This window comes from Hippopotamus amphibius, chromosome 12, assembly GCF_030028045.1.
Source record: "Hippopotamus amphibius kiboko isolate mHipAmp2 chromosome 12, mHipAmp2.hap2, whole genome shotgun sequence".
Taxonomy (NCBI): Eukaryota; Metazoa; Chordata; class Mammalia; order Artiodactyla; family Hippopotamidae; genus Hippopotamus; species Hippopotamus amphibius.
The window spans coordinates 67,352,255-67,368,074 of record NC_080197.1 but is presented as its reverse complement, the minus strand read 5'-3'; the positions used below and the strand labels follow the sequence as shown (position 1 = coordinate 67,368,074).

The following is a 15,820-nucleotide window of genomic DNA, read 5'->3' as shown; positions in this document are numbered from 1 at the left end:
CTCCAGTAACCAATGAGATAGGTAATATTATCTTCATTATACATATGGTAACCTTATTTTAGAGATTAAATGGCTTGTCTAATGAGTTTGGCTTCAAAGAAATAGTAGGAACAGTACGTGTGTGGCCTGTAGGTTATATCGCCTGGATTTGAACCATCCTCTAGCATCTATGGACTAATCTCTCTGAGCCTTAGTCTCTTTATCTGTAAAGGAAGATAGATAGTTCTCATACACAGATTTTGGCGGGGGTGGCGGGGCGGGGAGGATCAAATAATTGATGGAATGGGCTTAAGTCATAGGAAGCACTTAATACTAGCTCCTGTTACGTGTGTATTCTATCAGTTGGGGTTTGGTGGAAAAATACATTCAAAAGGCGGGGGGTGGGGGTTGGTGGCAAGATAGAATGGTCTACTAATTTTGCCAAGTGAGGCTATTACAACATTATCTGCCGCCAGTCTTCATGAAAGAAAGGTCATTTTAAAATCGAAGTTGGTAGTGAAGGGTGTAGTCTTAGAATAAAGGACTGTTCTTTACATTGAATAAATTTAGCTTCATAAAGACTGTGATTCTTATTTTTCTTATTTCACCATGAAGTAGGAATTAGATGTTCTGTAAGTCTCTCTGCAGTTTTGAAATATTTTGATTCTAATATTCATACTCTCCCCTAGTCCTCCCTGTTTCTACACTTCCCCCTATCCGATTTAGAAATCCTGTTGATAATGCGTAATCTAAGTGAACTTTTATCTAAGGAACTTGTGAATGACTGCTCTAAGAAATCATGGAGACTACTGTCAAATAAAATTGGACTTGTTAAAGCAATGGGCACTGTAAGAAAGTAGCACAAACAATAATATACAGTCCTTAACCTAACAAATACTGTAGTAGGCCCTGGGCTGTGACCAAGCCAACACAAGTAGTTCACGCCCTTTTGCCTTTAGCATTTGGATTACTCCTGTCTCTCAAGCCAGGCAGGTTCTTGAGGTTTCACGATAAATATGACATATTCTTAGAGCTTTAATTTTCATTGAAGGAGGGGGTGGGGGTGGGAAGATATGTAATTTATCTGGTAACTTTTTATCAAAAAACATCCACAAAAGAATGGCATGCAAAATTTGCATGGGTTAAAAGAGTAAAATAAAGACAATTTTACTCTTGTAAGAGCCATTTTGGTCAGTAGCTCCAGCTTGCATGCATAATTTACTCTCAGCCTCTAGGTTGGTGATTTCTTTGCATTTAGCTTGCATAAACATCATCTGAAGGAACTTGTTAAAAATACAGATTCCAGGGCCCTAGGGATTCTGATTCATTAGGGCTGTGGTGAAGCCTAGAATCTGCTTTAGGAGAAAACTTTTCTGTCCATAGAGCTGAGAGGCCTTACCTTAAGGATGGATACTTCAGAAGTTTCAGAAGTCAATAAATTTAAAAGAGAAATCCAGAAAGTGAAACTTAGCAACGTTTCCTCGTTTTTAACGAGGAAAACCTCACTTTTTGCATTCCATCCCCACTGTCTCTGATTGCTGCCAATTTAATATACTTTCAAACTGTAGAGATTAATTCCAGATTAGTACTGTGCAACAGGCCAGTTTTAGAAAAAGTCCTTGAGAAATTCTTGTCAGATATACTGCAAAAATGTTTGCTAGAGGAGGCTGCCCTGATTATGGTTTTCCATCTAAGTTAGGATCTCACAGCTTTTTTGGTTTGTTTTAATAAATTTACATTATCCATGAATGCATAATGAATGGCTTGGAATCTGGTTTAGAGTTGTATCTGCCTCTAAAAAATAGAATTCCATTTATTGTCTTTGTATCTTTTAGGGATTTCAGGGCTCTCCAGCCAAAGACCACCAGGAACCACCTGTAGCTGGGTAAACTTGGGTTTACTGACTTGCTACAGTAAGGGAGCACACTCAACCAGGGAAACTGTGAGGTGTTTCAGAGGGTGTCAGAAATAACAGGATTTGGGCTTGTGTTTGGTGATTTGAGGAAGGTTCAAGGAAGTGGGCCATTGCTCTGGATTGATGCTGGCAGGAAGGGGTGATAATTCCAACAGGGTGTTTTAATTCTTACCTAAAATACAGGAAGAATGGGGTGAGGCTGAAACTGAGTAAAGAAGTGACAGGATCAGCTAGAATTAAGGGGCTGTTTGGTCATTTCTGTTGTTTGGACAATGTTCATTTTTTGTGTTCAGACATGATTACAAGTGGTCTTGTTTTTATTGATTTATCAGGGGCACAGTGGCCTTGGCTGATGTTAGTGTTCTGTGAAATTGTTTTATGTTCTACTGGGGCACATGGTCTAGCTGTGAATGTTAGACCGGCTCTGGGCTTTCAGGGTGAGGATAAAAATAGGTAAAATGCTATTATATGAGTGAATGGGATGTAGACACATTGAAACTATTCAGCAGTGGCTTTGTGCTGACAAGGCTGAGAGTCAGCTACTTGTGGGGGGAAAAGGCTGGGATTTCTTTTCCTGTGTAGCCTTTAACTGCTGCATGAAGCTGACAATAACATTCATAGCTTCCAATTGTTGAGCACCTACTATGTGCCATGATGTGTATTGTACTAGATGCTTTACACATGTACAACAGCTTTGCAAGTCAAATCTATTTTGAACATCCCCATTTTACAGGCAGTAACATTCCCAGAACCATCTAGTCATTAGGTGGAATTGCTGGTGTGTTGAGTTGGAGCTGTTTGGAGTCTGATCAGTTTCCATTACACCTGGATGCCTCTGTTCATAACTTTGGTGTCTGTAGGTAGAGCAATGGAGATGTAGTACATACTTGGCAGGACTGTTTTGAGACTCCAATGCTATCACCTCTCTGCAAGTACTTGCATAGTAACTGGATCATGGTAAACAAGCCATAACTAAGAGATTTCCTTCTTTCAGCAGAGTGGAGCTGCCTCTGATTGTGAGTACAGAGTTGATTAGTAACCTGGTGTTGAGTGACTGCAGACAACTTTAACCTCCTGGTCACAAAAAAGTGAGGCTGAAAAAATGCTTAATATTACAGAATCAGAATTTTAGAGCTCCAAGATGCTGTCAAGGTGCTCTCTTACAGATGAAGAAAATGAAGCTTAGAAAGGCAGTTGATGGCCCAGTGTCACACTTAATCGCTGTCAGAGCAAAGCTGAGACCCTAGATCTTCGCACTCCTAGGCCCCCTGGTTTTTCAGAGCACAGAGTTGCTTCTCCTCATGAAACCTAGAGTAGAAGCCACAGGGTTCGGGGCCCCAGTTTACTGATTGGCCGCCTTTACCAGGCTAAGGGATCACCCCTGACCTTTCAGGTGAGGGCCGCTGAGCTCTACTCTCAGACAGTAACTGGGAGGATCCTCTCCCCTCTTGTCCTGTAACCCTATGGGGAACAGTTTCCAAATGTTTTTATTCAGTACAGTCGGCAACTTAAGGGTTTGACCACGAGTTCTGGCAGCATGATTTGCGGGAGTTAGCAGTGGAGTTCCACACCTCTTGGAGAGGACCGAGCGATCCGGGCCGCGGATTTTCCTAGCCGAGCAAGGGACCAGGGATTCCGCCCCAGTCATCAGCCCTGTGGCTCCGCCCCCAGAGGGGAGAGGGAGGGACGCGAGCTGGGCGGGGCGGGGCGAGGCGGGGCTGGCGGGGCGAAGGAGGAAGAAGGGGCCGCGCTGAGGCAGGCGGGCGGGCGCGCGGGAGACGGAGGCTCTGCGGCGGCCGCGCCATGTCGGCACACCAGCAGGGCACGGAGCTTGGTAAGGGCCCGCGGTCGCTCCCTCCCCTCTCCGTTGCTCCGGGTCCCCTGCCTTCTCGAGCCTCGCGCCGCCAGGTGCCTAGGTCAGGGGCCCCCGGGGCGCCTACTCGCCGGGGCGGGAGGCGCAGGCGCGGAGGCCGCACCTGGGAGACTCAGCCCTAGGGCATGTGGACACCCCTCCCCAAGCCTTGACTCCCAAGCCTTGTATCTATAAGCGGAAGGACTGGGAAAGGATTTGACTTTCATCTTACAACTCATTCGTTCACCTGGTTGCAAAGAACAGCAACAACAACAAAAAACCCCAAAGACCCCCAAACAAACCAGATGAAAACTTCCCTTCCACACTCCGAATAGAATTGCCTTGTGCGATTTACTGCCGGGTTTCCATAGGTAATTGTTAACACGCCTGTATCCCCAGAGTGGTCGTGCTGTTGGAAAAGTTGTCAGGTCCCCGGACTATGTAACTTAACATAAATTGTATGATTTTAGAGGTACAGCGGTTTCTAAAAGTGCTTGGATTATTTCGCCGTTATTTCATTTCATTGATGTTATCAAATATTCCTGGCAAGAAAACTTAGTTTTGATTTCCCAAAATGTGAAAAATTCGTAATTCAAACATAGCAAAATCGTGATGGAGCCACAAGGTTAAGGATCTCAGTGTAAGTATTATAGCTTGCATATCGGTATCCTGGATCTTCAGTTTAGCTGTGTGCCTTTGGCCAAATAACTTAATCACTATGTACTTAAATTTCTTAATCTCTACAATGGCTATAATAGCACTTACCTCATAAAGTGGTTTGGAGATTGAATGAGAGGATGATAATTGGTACCTTGTGAGTACCTAGTAAACTGTTATATACCATATATATGTAGTAAGTGTATGGTAGTAATATAGTATATAATAGTGCTCACGATGTACCAAGTATATAATAGTATTATGAGAGCTCTGTTTTTAGGGGCCAATTTCGAGAAAACTAGCTACAAATTGTGTGTAACACATAAGGGTACTTTTTTGTCTATAAAAGTGCCTGTTCTTATTAAACATTCCGGGACTTCGTGAGATGGTCCAGAACTTTTGTGGAATGGTAGGAGCTTGTCTTTATAAAGGCAGGTGATTTCGTCACCAAATTGATTTTCCTTTACTCACTGCCCTTTCGCAGGTTATATTTTAACCTCCAGTTCTATCTTTGGAATGTGGACTTTAGTAATAAAGGAGTTGCCTAGATTGGAAGATCCAGAAAGATGATAGATGGGAGATAGTGATGGGCTGTGGGTCTTAGTCACCTTGGTATCTTCAGGGTATGGCTGCGTGCCTTTGTTCACCATTTGATGCACTGTTTTTACCCCCAAACTTAGAAGTTTATTTATTTTTCTTTCAAGAAACACAATTAAGCCATTTTTGCTTTCTTTTTCTCATTGAAATATAATTGGCATAGAACATTTTTACTTTATTTGCAAGAATTAGAATCATGTCCATTCATTTGTTGTAAAGTAACAGTACAGACAAAAACCAATTGCTGTATAGAATAATAGTAAATGTGATTTTTATGCAGCTATTTAAATGATCATAGTTTTGTTTTATTCTCTTTGTTTAAATAACATCATATATATTTCAAGAGTGTTTTTCCTTCACTGGTATTAATCATTAATCCAGACAGAGATTTGGCCTAAAATAAGCTTTTTGAAATATTTATGTGGTAGGAAAAAAATCATTCAGTATTTTACTCTGTGCAGTATATTAGTTGATGCCTTTTATAGAGTTTCTTAATTAAAAGTCTTCTAAAATAAATACCATAACTTTTTTGAAGAAATAAACTTTTATTTCCTTATTATGCAGGAATTCATGTTTATTGTAAAAATTTTAGAAAATACAATTAGCACAAAAAAACTGTAAAATTATTACTGATACAATCACTAATTTATATTGTAGTGCATGTATATTCTTCTAGTCAATAGACATTTTTTTTAAATAAATAGGTTCATTTGAGACTGAATCTGACCCTTGTGATAAAACCCTTCAAGGAAAACATTCTTTTATGGACCCATTGGACATGAGAAAGAAAGAACAGACCCTCTAACGTTCATTTTTATGTCCGTGTTTAGTGATAGATCCTATCTAAGATATTTTCTACTTAAAACATTCATTTCTGGTTTTCTCCAACTCAGACATGAAGCTAAAAACCTCTTTTGCTTTGTGCAGTGTTTGCTGTAAGTAGATAGGTGACAGCTGTGTCCTCCTATGGAGAAGGCTTGACCAGTTTGGAATCAGAAGGAAAAAGCACCCTAAATCTGGTCCAGCTCTTGAGCAGCCTGTGGCTTTGGCCAAGCTACTTGCTTTCTTTGAACAATAGATCAGTGGTTCTCAGAGTGTGGTTCCTGGACCTACAGCATTAACAATAGGTGACAGCTCATTAGAAATGCAAATTCTCAGGCCACGTTGAGATTTTAATGGGTCAGAAACTCTGGGGGTGGGGCCTGGCATTCTGGGTGATCTTGAAGTGGTTCTGAAATGCACTCAAATTTGAGAACCACTGGCTTAAAGATCTTTATGGCTCAATGGAGTGCTTCTGGCCCTTTGCATTCTATTAAAATGGACTCATAATGTTGTTTTCTTTATTCTGCTAGATGCCTCTTAAGTTTTGCCTAAAATGTAGGTGCAGCAGGGGCAACGTTCTTTCTTTTGTTCATTGATGTGTCCCAGGCACTTAGAATAGTGTTTGGCACACGGAAGGCCCCCAAACATGCCTGTTGAATGAAGGAATGAATTTAGAACTACTTGCTTGGGAGAATTGAGGCATCCATCTGGGTCCTTGTGTGTGGACAGGTACCTGGCAGCACTTTACCTTCTCCCCCTTTTCTGAATATCATTAAAATTAAAATTTGTTACTTCTGTCTTTAAAGAGATCTCAAAAGGCTTCTGAAGGATGTTGGCAGTGTGGCTTCCTTTCAAATGTGATTTTCTTTGAAAGCATCTGGAAAATGGGGGCGTTGTATTAGGTGACTTCTAAAGATGTCTCTGCTCTATATCTGTCTGTATAGCTGTAAGCTCTTGTGTACAGAAGGGAAATTTTCAAAGGTATCTGAAAAACAGAAAAAAACTCATTGAAAATGATTTTTTAACTGATACAGGATGGGGACAATTCTGTGAATTTCCTGTGTTGCGGTAAAAAGAGATTGTTTTAGGCATATAGCCACAATTGGAATGATCAGGGACCGTGATTACTGAGGAATCTGTCTTGCTCTGTAGAGGCATTTTTTGTAACCCAAGTCAGAACAAACAGAAAGGGCAGTTTTTTTGTTTAAAATACAGATAAGGAAGATCAGCTTTGGTTAAGTTGCCAAACCAGGAGGCAAGATGGGATTTTGTATTTTACGAAGTACATTTATTCATCCAAAAAGTAGTTAATGAGTACCAGTTATGAACTGGGTAAGTATTTCCCTGGGCTCTGGGGATACATGATGGACAAGGGTAGTCCCTGCCTTCACAGAGGTAGGTCCGATGCCTAGCTGGGCATCAAACCAAAGCTACAATTAAAATAATTGCAAATGTGATATGCAGTTACTTTCCATTTGTTTTTGTCTGTTTAAGAAATGAGATAGTTGTGCCTAAACTATACCTTAAATGAGTTGCCATAACAGAGATCTGGCCCTCTTGGCATTATAACTTTTATTTTCCCTTTAAGAACTTAGATAAGAACCAAAATGTAAGGAGCTCATTTCTGCCACTTGTGCTAAGGCATAACTTTGGTGTGGAATGCTTCTGATTTTGGCGGTGGTGATTTTTCCACTTTTCCATTTTTCTTAGAAAAATTAAAAAAAATTTTTTTGACTGGAATCTTAAATTTTAAAGTTAGGCAAAGCATGAGTTGCTTGCACAATAATTCTTTATTTAACACGAGACACTGTGCCTAGATGTTGGGTATAACAATGGTGGTTAACATAGAGCTTTAGCTTTGTGCCAGGCACTGTGCTGAGTGCTTGTGGCATTATCTCATTTAGTCTTCACAACAGCCCTGTGAAGATGTTATTATGATCTCTGTTCTACAGATGTGCAAACTGAGGTACAGAGAGTTTGAAGTAACTTGCCGAAAGCCAGTTAGGCAGAGCTAATGTGGCAGAGCCAGAATTCATACTTGGATAATTTGGTGCCAACTTTGCAAGCTTCACCACTCGGTCTGTTGGTGCTGCCTGGGGCACTCCATCTGTGTTGTAAGAGAAGGCTAGTTGATAGCTGGTGAATAAAAAGGATCCTGTTTTGATGTATGTCATAGAGTGTTCTGCCTGTGTTTTCTTTCCTCTAGGAGTTTTATAGTGTCTGGGTTTACATTTAGATCTTTAATCCATTTTGAGTTTATTTTTGTGTATGGTATGAGGGAGTGTTCTAATTTCATTCTTTTACGTGTAGCTGTCCAGTTTTCCCAGTTTATTGAAGAGGCTGTCTTTTTTCCATTGTATATTCTTGCCTCCTTTGTCAAAAATAAGGTGACCATATATGCCTGGGTTTATCTCTGGGCTTTCTATCCTATGCCGTTGATCTATATTTCTGTTTTTGTGCCAGTATCATATGTCTTGATTACTGTGGCTTTGTAGTATAATCTGAAGTCAGGGAGCCTAATTCCTCCAGCTCCTTTTTTCTTTCTCAAGATTGCCTTGGCTATTTGGGGTCTTTTGTGTTTCCATACAAATTGTAAAATTTTTTGTTCTAATTCTGTGAAAAATGCCTTTGATAATTTGATAGGGATTGCGTTCAATCTGTAGATTGCTTTGGATAGTGTAGTCATTTTCACAATGTTGATTTTTGCAATCCAAAACATGGTATATCTCTCCATCTGTTTGTATCCTCTTTGAATTCTTTCATCAGTGACTCAGTTTTCTGCATATGAGTCTTTTGCCTCCTTAGGTAGATTTATTCCTAGGTATTTTATTCTTTTTGTTGCAGTAGTAAATGGGGGTGTTTCTCTAATTTCTCTTTCTGATTTTTCATTGTTTGTGTATAGGAATGAAAGAGATTTCTGTGCATTAATTTTGTATCCTGCTACTTTACCAAATTCATTGATTAGCTCAAGTAGTTTTCTGGTGGCATCTTTAGGATTTTCTATATATAGTATCTTGTCATCTGCAAACAGTGACAGTTTTACTTCTTCTTTTCCAATTTGGATTGCTTTAATTTCTTTTTCTTCTTTGATGGCTGTGGCTAGGACTTCCAAAACTATGTTGAATAATAGTGGTGAGAGTGGGCACCCTTGTCTTGTTCCAGATCTTAGAGGAAATGCTTTCACTTTTTCACTGTTGAGAATGATGTTTGCTGTGGGTTTGTCATATATGGCCTTTATTATGTTGAGGTAGGTTCCCTCTATGCCCACCTTCTGGAGAGTTTTTATTGTAAATGGGTGTTGAATTTTGTCAAAAGCTTTTTCTGCTTCTATTGAGATGATCATATGGATTTTATTCTTCATCTTGTTAATATGGTGTATCACATTTATTGATTTGTGTATATTAAAGAATCCTTGCATTCCTGGGATAAACCCTACTTGATCATGGTGTACAATCTTTTTAATGTGCTGTTGGATTCTGTTTGCGAGTATTTTGTTGAAGATTTTTGCATCTATATTCATCAATGATACTGACCTGTAATTTTGTTTTTTTGTGACATCTTTTTCTAGTGTTGGTATGAGGGTGATGGTGGCCTCATAAAATGAGTTTGGGAGTGTTCCTCCCTCTGCTGTATTTTGGATGAGTTTGTGAAGGTTAGATTTTAGCTCTTCTCTAAATGCTTGATAGAATTCGCCTGTGAAGCCATTTGACCCTGGGCTTTTGTTTGTTGGAAGATTTTTAATCACAGTTTCAATTTCAGTGCTTGTGATTGGTTTGTTCATATTTTATGTTTCTTTCTGCTTCAGTCTTAGAAGGTTGTACTTTTCTAAGAATTTGTCCATTTCTTCCAGGTTGTCCATTTTATTGGCATATAGTTGTTTGTAGTAGTCTCACATGATCCTTTGTATTTCTACAGTGTCAGTTGTAACTTCTCCTTTTCCATTTCTGATTCTGTTGATTTGAGTCTTCCTTTTTTCCTGATGAGTGTGGCTAATGGTTTATCAGTTGTATTTATCTTCTCAAAGAACCAGGTTTTAGTTTTATTGATCTTTGCAATTGTTTCCTTCATTTCTTTTTGATTTATTTCTGATCTGGTCTTATGATTTCTTTCCTTCTGCTAGCTTTCAGGGTTTTTTGTTCTTTCTCTAATTGCTTTAGGTATAAGGTTAGGTTGTTCATTTGAGATTTTTCTTGTTTCTTGAGGTAGGATTGTATTATTGCTATAAACTTCCCTCTTAGAACTGCTTTTGCTGCATCCCGTGGGTGTTTTCTTTGATGTTTTTCTCTAGGTGTTTTTTGATTTCCTCTTTGATTTCTTCAGTGGTCTCTTGGTTATTTAGTAGCATGATGTTTAGCCTCCATGTGTTTGTATTTTTTACAGTTTTTTTTCCTGTAGTTGATATCTAGTCTCATTGTGTTGTGGTCGGAAGAGATGCTTGATACGATTTCAGTTTTCTTAAATTTACCAAGGCTTGACTTGTGACTCAAAATGTGATCTATCCTGGAGAATGTTCTGTGTGCACCTGAGAAGGAAGTGTGTATTCTGTTGTTTTTGGATGGAATGTCCTATAAATATCAATTAAGTCCATCTAGCCTAATGTGTCATTTAAAGCTTGTGTTTATTTATTTTCTGTTTGGATGATCTGTCCATTGGTGTAGGTAGGGTGTTAAAAGTCCCCTACTGTTATTGTGTTACTGTCAATTTCCCCTCTTACGGCTATTAGCATTTGCCTTATGTATTGAGGTGCTTCGATGTTCGGTGCATAAATATTTACAATTGTTATATCTCCTTCTTGGATTGATCCTTTGATCATTATGTAGTGTCCTTCCTTGTCTCTTGTAATAGTCTTTATTTTAAAGTCTGTTCTGTCTGATATGAGTATTGCTACTCCAGCTTTCTTTTGGTTTCCATTTGCATGGAATGTCTTTTTCCATCCCTTCACTTTCAGTGTGTATGTGTTCCTAGGTGTGAAGTGGGTCTCCTGTAGACGGCATATATATGGGTCTTGTTTTTGTATCCATTCATCCAGTCTGTCTTTTGGTTGGAGCATTTAATCCCTTCACATTTAAGGTAATTGTCGATATGTATGTTCCTGTTACCATTTTCTTAATTGTTTTGGGTTTGTTTTTGTAGGTCCTTTTCTCTTGTGTTTCTCACTTAGAAAAGTTCGCTTAGCATTTGTTGTAGAGCTGGTTTGGTGATGCTGAATTCTATTAGCTTTTGCTTGTCTATAAAGCCTTCGATTTCTCCCTCGAATCTGAATGAGATCCTTGCTGGGTAGAGTAATCTTGGTTGTAGATTTTTCCCTTTCATCATTTTAAATATATCTTGCCAGTCCCTTCTGGCCTGCAGAGTTTCTGCTGAAAAATCAGCTGATAACTTTATGGGGATTCCCTTATGTGTTATTTGTTGCTTTTCCCTTGCTGCTTTTAGTATCTTTTCTTTGTATTTAACTTCTGGTAGTTTGAAGGAGAAACACGACAAGACACATATTAATCAGTTTATCCTGTATGGGACTCTCTGTGCTTTCTAGACTTGACTATTTCCTTTCCCATGTTAGGAAAGTTTTTGACTATAATCTCTTCAAATATTTTCTCACACCATTTTTTCTTCTTATGGGACCACTATAATTTGGATATTGGTGCATTTAATGTTGTCCCAGAGGTCTCTGAGACTGTCCTCTATTCTTCTCATTCTTTTTTCTTTATTCTGCTTCTTGGGAGTTATTTCCATCATTCTGTCTTCTAGCTCACTTATCCATTCTTTTGCCTCATTCTTCTGTTGATTCCTTCTAGAGTATTTTTAATTTCAGTTATTATGGTGTTCATCACTGTTTCTCTGCTCTTTAGTTCTTCTAGGTCCTTGTTAGACGTTTCTTGTATTTTCTCCATTCTCTTTCGTAAATTTTGGATCACTTTTACTATCATTATTCTGAATTCATTTTCAGGTAGACTGCCTATCTTCTCTTCATTTGTTTGGTCTTGTGGGTTTTTACTTTGCTCCTTTATCTGCTGCATGTTTCTCTGTCTTCTTGTTGTGTTTAACTTACTGTGTTTGGGGTCTCCTGTCTGCAGGCTGCAGGATCGTAGTTCCTCTTACTTCTGTTGTCTGTGCCTAGTGGGTGAGGTTTGTCCAGTGGCTTGTGTAGCCTTCCTGGTGGGGCCGACGGGTGCCTGTGTTCTGGTGGGTGGGGCTGGATCTTGTCCCTCTGATGGGCAGGGCCATGTCTGGTGGTATGTTTTGGGGTGTCTGTGAGCTTAGTATGATGTTAGGTAGCCTGTCTGCTACTGGGTGGGGTTGTGTTCCTCTCTTACTAGTTGTTTGGCATGAGGCGTCCAGCTGCCCCTTGGGTGGAGCTGGATCTTAGTGTTGGGACGGAGACCTCTGGGAGAGCTCTCACCAATTAACGTCCCCTGGGGCTGGGAGTTCTCTGGTGGTCCAGCGTCCTGGACTTGGGTCTCCCATCTTGGAGGCTCAGGCATGTCCCCTGGCCTCCAAGAGCCTTTTTGGAAGTCTGAGGTCCCCTGCCAGCATTCAGTAGGTGTTCTATAGGAGCCGTTTCACGTGTAGATGTGTTCTTGATGTATTTGTGGGGAGGAAGTTGATCTCCATGTCTTACTCTTCTGCCATCTTGAAGAGTCTTATTGATAGCTGGTGAATAATTTTAATATGAGTCTCTTAGGTTTGATTTGCCTGTGTCTATGTGAAAGGTTTTAGTTTTATTACCACATCTTTTTTTTTTTAACTTTTTATTTTATATTGGAGTGTAGTTGATTAACAGTGTCATGTCAGTTTCAGGTGTACAGCAAGGTGATTCAGTTATGTGTATACATGTATCTGTTCTTTTTCACATTATTTTCCCATTGAGGTTGTTACATAATATTGATCAGAGTTCCCTGTGCTATACAGTAGGTCCTTGTTGTATAACCCCTATCTTAATCATTGCAGTTTGTCTGGGGGAAGGTGGAAGTTTATGCTGAGGGAAAATGGAAATATCCAAACCTTGGTGAATTATGAGAGTAGGCTTCGATGTCATTGAATAAGAAATTTTCTGGGGTGGCATGTTAAAGCCAGCCTTCTTTGGGGTTTCTTCAAGTAGGTGTGGTGATGTGCCTCAGGACATCATGGGGTGGTGACCTGGGATTGAGCTCAAAGTGATCAGTCAGGGTTTTCTTTATTGGTTTGTTTTCTTTTTCTTGTCTCTTTGTATTTTTGAAACCCCAGCTCTCATACTCTAGTCTTTGGGCCTAGCTTAGCTTTCTGGGTTTAGAAACCAATCCTGTCTCTTGATGTGATCTTTAGGTAGAAAAATAAAGACGGAAAGAAAGAAAGAGAGAAAAGAAATCCAGAAAAATTATGATAATTATGGTTTGTTGGTTTGAGGTGACTTTTTTGTCTTTGTTTTTTGCTTTTTCTCTTTTCTTGTTTGTTTTTTGGATTTCTCAATTTGGGGCCTCTTTTGTAGTTTCCTGAGAACTGGAATCTTTTTAGTCATAAGCAAGGCAGTTTAAGGAGTGTCTGGATTTCAGGTGAGAAATGACATGAATCACCTTTCCAGAATTCCTTTTGTTTTTTTTTTTTTTTTTTTTTGTGAGACAGAAGGACGTTGAAGTTTGTCTTTAGTTTAAGAAAGTCAATCGCTACTTCAAAACAAAACATAAGATATTATATTCTTTACTAGGTAGCATGTGGAAATTTGACTGTAGTTCAAATTAGGTAAGAATAGAATTAAAAAATTTTCAGATTTCTGCAGGGGATTTCCCAAGTGGAGTTAACTGGAGAGTTCTTCTTAACAGTAAAATTGATTTATGTCATATTTTAAGTTAGTGTGGATTCTATATTTTTTTTCCTTAATACTTTTTTTCTCTGAATCCAACATTTTTTCTCCTTAATACTTAACATATATGTATTTCTTTAGGTTCAACAGGGTACTTTTGCAAACATTTCCTCTTTTAATTCTCTCCATAATCCTTTATGGTAAACTATCTATTATTCTTACTTCATAGGCGAGAAAACTCGGCTTTAAGAGCATAAGTAACTTCTGTAATGTCTTCCAGTTAGTAAGAGTTGAGGTCTTGATTCAGATCCACAGCATCTGAGTATAGGGTCTTTATTCTTTGCATTACACCGTAGCAGCCTCTGTGTGTGTAATATTCTAGGTACTGGGGGAAAAGATAATATGAAAATAATTATTTTTATGTATTTCTGATCTTGGTAATGATGAATTTATTATCTTCCACTGAGTACAGGTGTCCCCCTGTACTCAGTTACCTTATACCACTTCACTTACGAAACAGCTTCATTTGTTCCTGTTTTTGCTAACTAAAAGAAATCTGAAAGAATGTTCACTTTTACAAAAAAGAAAAAGCCATTTCCCCTACTAATATAGGTCTTCTGTAAAAGTGAAAAGGCATAATGAGAACTTTCGGAAAGTGGATGATATGCTTTGCCGTATGCCAGTTGGTTTATGAAGGGTTTCCTAGGAACACTCTACTTTCAGATAGTGGTGGAAACCTGTATTGCTTATAAACCAGAATAACAGAAGTGTTTTTGCTGTACTTTTTTTTTCCCCAAACTTTTGGGAAAGATGTAAGTACAGTAGAAGGGACTTTTTCCTTTGAACCATTTGAGGGACATGGTTGACTGACATGATGCATTACCATCCCTGGGTGCTTGAGTATTTCCTCCTCATAAGGACAGTTTCCTCAAAAGCTACAGCTCTACTGCAGGCCTCAAAGTGAAAACATGGATACATTATTACCATCCAGTTCATGAACTTCATTCAAGTTTAGGCAATTGTCAAAATCATGTTTTTTAGTTTAGAGAGATCCATTTCAGAATCATATACAGCCTTTAATCGTCATGTCTCTTTAGTTGTCTTCAGACTGAAATGGTTGTTCAGTGTTTCATTGACTTTTGTAGCATGCAGGCCATTTTATAGAATGTTCCTCCATTTCAGTTTGCAGGGTTTTTTGTTTTGTTTTTCGTGGTTAGGTTTATTTTATGATTTATTTGCTTGTGTGTTTATTTACTTGTTTTTTGATTGTGCTTTGTGGCTTGCGGAATCTTAGTTCCCTGACCAGGGATCAAACCCAGGGCCTTGGCAGTGAAAGTGCTGAGTCCTAACCATTGGACAACCAGGGAATTCCCTCATGGTTAGTTTAGATTATACATCTTTGGGGAAAATTTCACAGAAATGATGTGTTCATCTCATTGCATCCTATTAGGTAGCACATGATATTAATTTGTCTCATTATTGGTGATGTTCATTTTGATCTTTTGATTAAGGTGCTGTCTCCCTAGGCTTCACCACCAAGTTACTTTTTTTTTTTTTTTTTTTGGGGATTCAGCTTTTATTGCGTTCTGATGGGACCAGTGATTACAGAACCCCGGCCTCACAGATTGCTCTCCCCGTAGAGCGCGGAAGAGAAGGCAGCATAATCCAGGGCTCCCAGCACTCTGCCTGGGCCCGAGTAGGCCGGCATCCTCTTGATGCAGTACTGGGCTTGGTCAGGGGGCAGCTCGCGACGAAGCTCCTCCGCCGGGATGTATGGCTTGTCGGAAGCCAGGATGCGGAAGGAGGCGATGACCTGCTCCGCTGTGTCCGTGTCGGCCGTCTCTCTGGTCATGAAGTCGATGACCAAGTTACTTTTTAACCTTTGTAATTCATGTGTATTTTGTGTGGTGGTACTTTGAAACTATTTAAGTACCCTGTTGCTCTGCAAATTTTCAGTTTGTTTGTGTTTGTTTATATCAGTAAGTGTTTGAGGTTTCTTGTTTTTCCCCAATGGGTTATAATTGTTTATTTATTTATTTATGTATTTATTTATTGGCCACGCCATGCAGCTTGTGGAATCTTAGTTCCCCAACCAGGGGTGGGACCTGGGCCCCAGCAGTGAAAGTGCCAAGTCCTAACCAGTGGACCGCTAGAGAATTATTACTATTATTATTTAATATTCAAATTGCTTCACATTTTGCTAAGGGGAGCCCCTTCAGGC

General features: G+C 39.4%; 1 protein-coding gene across 1 annotated transcript in view; it reads left to right on the top strand.

Moving 5' to 3' along the window:
• Positions 1–3,620: 3,620 nt before the first annotated feature.
• The window catches only part of DERA (deoxyribose-phosphate aldolase), a 112,622-nt gene continuing 100,422 nt past the window's right edge, over positions 3,621–15,820 (top strand). The window contains exon 1 of the mRNA XM_057702760.1: positions 3,621–3,728. Coding sequence (XP_057558743.1) covers positions 3,698–3,728 — 31 coding nt within the window. The 5' untranslated portion in view covers positions 3,621–3,697. The remainder of the gene's footprint in view (positions 3,729–15,820) is intronic.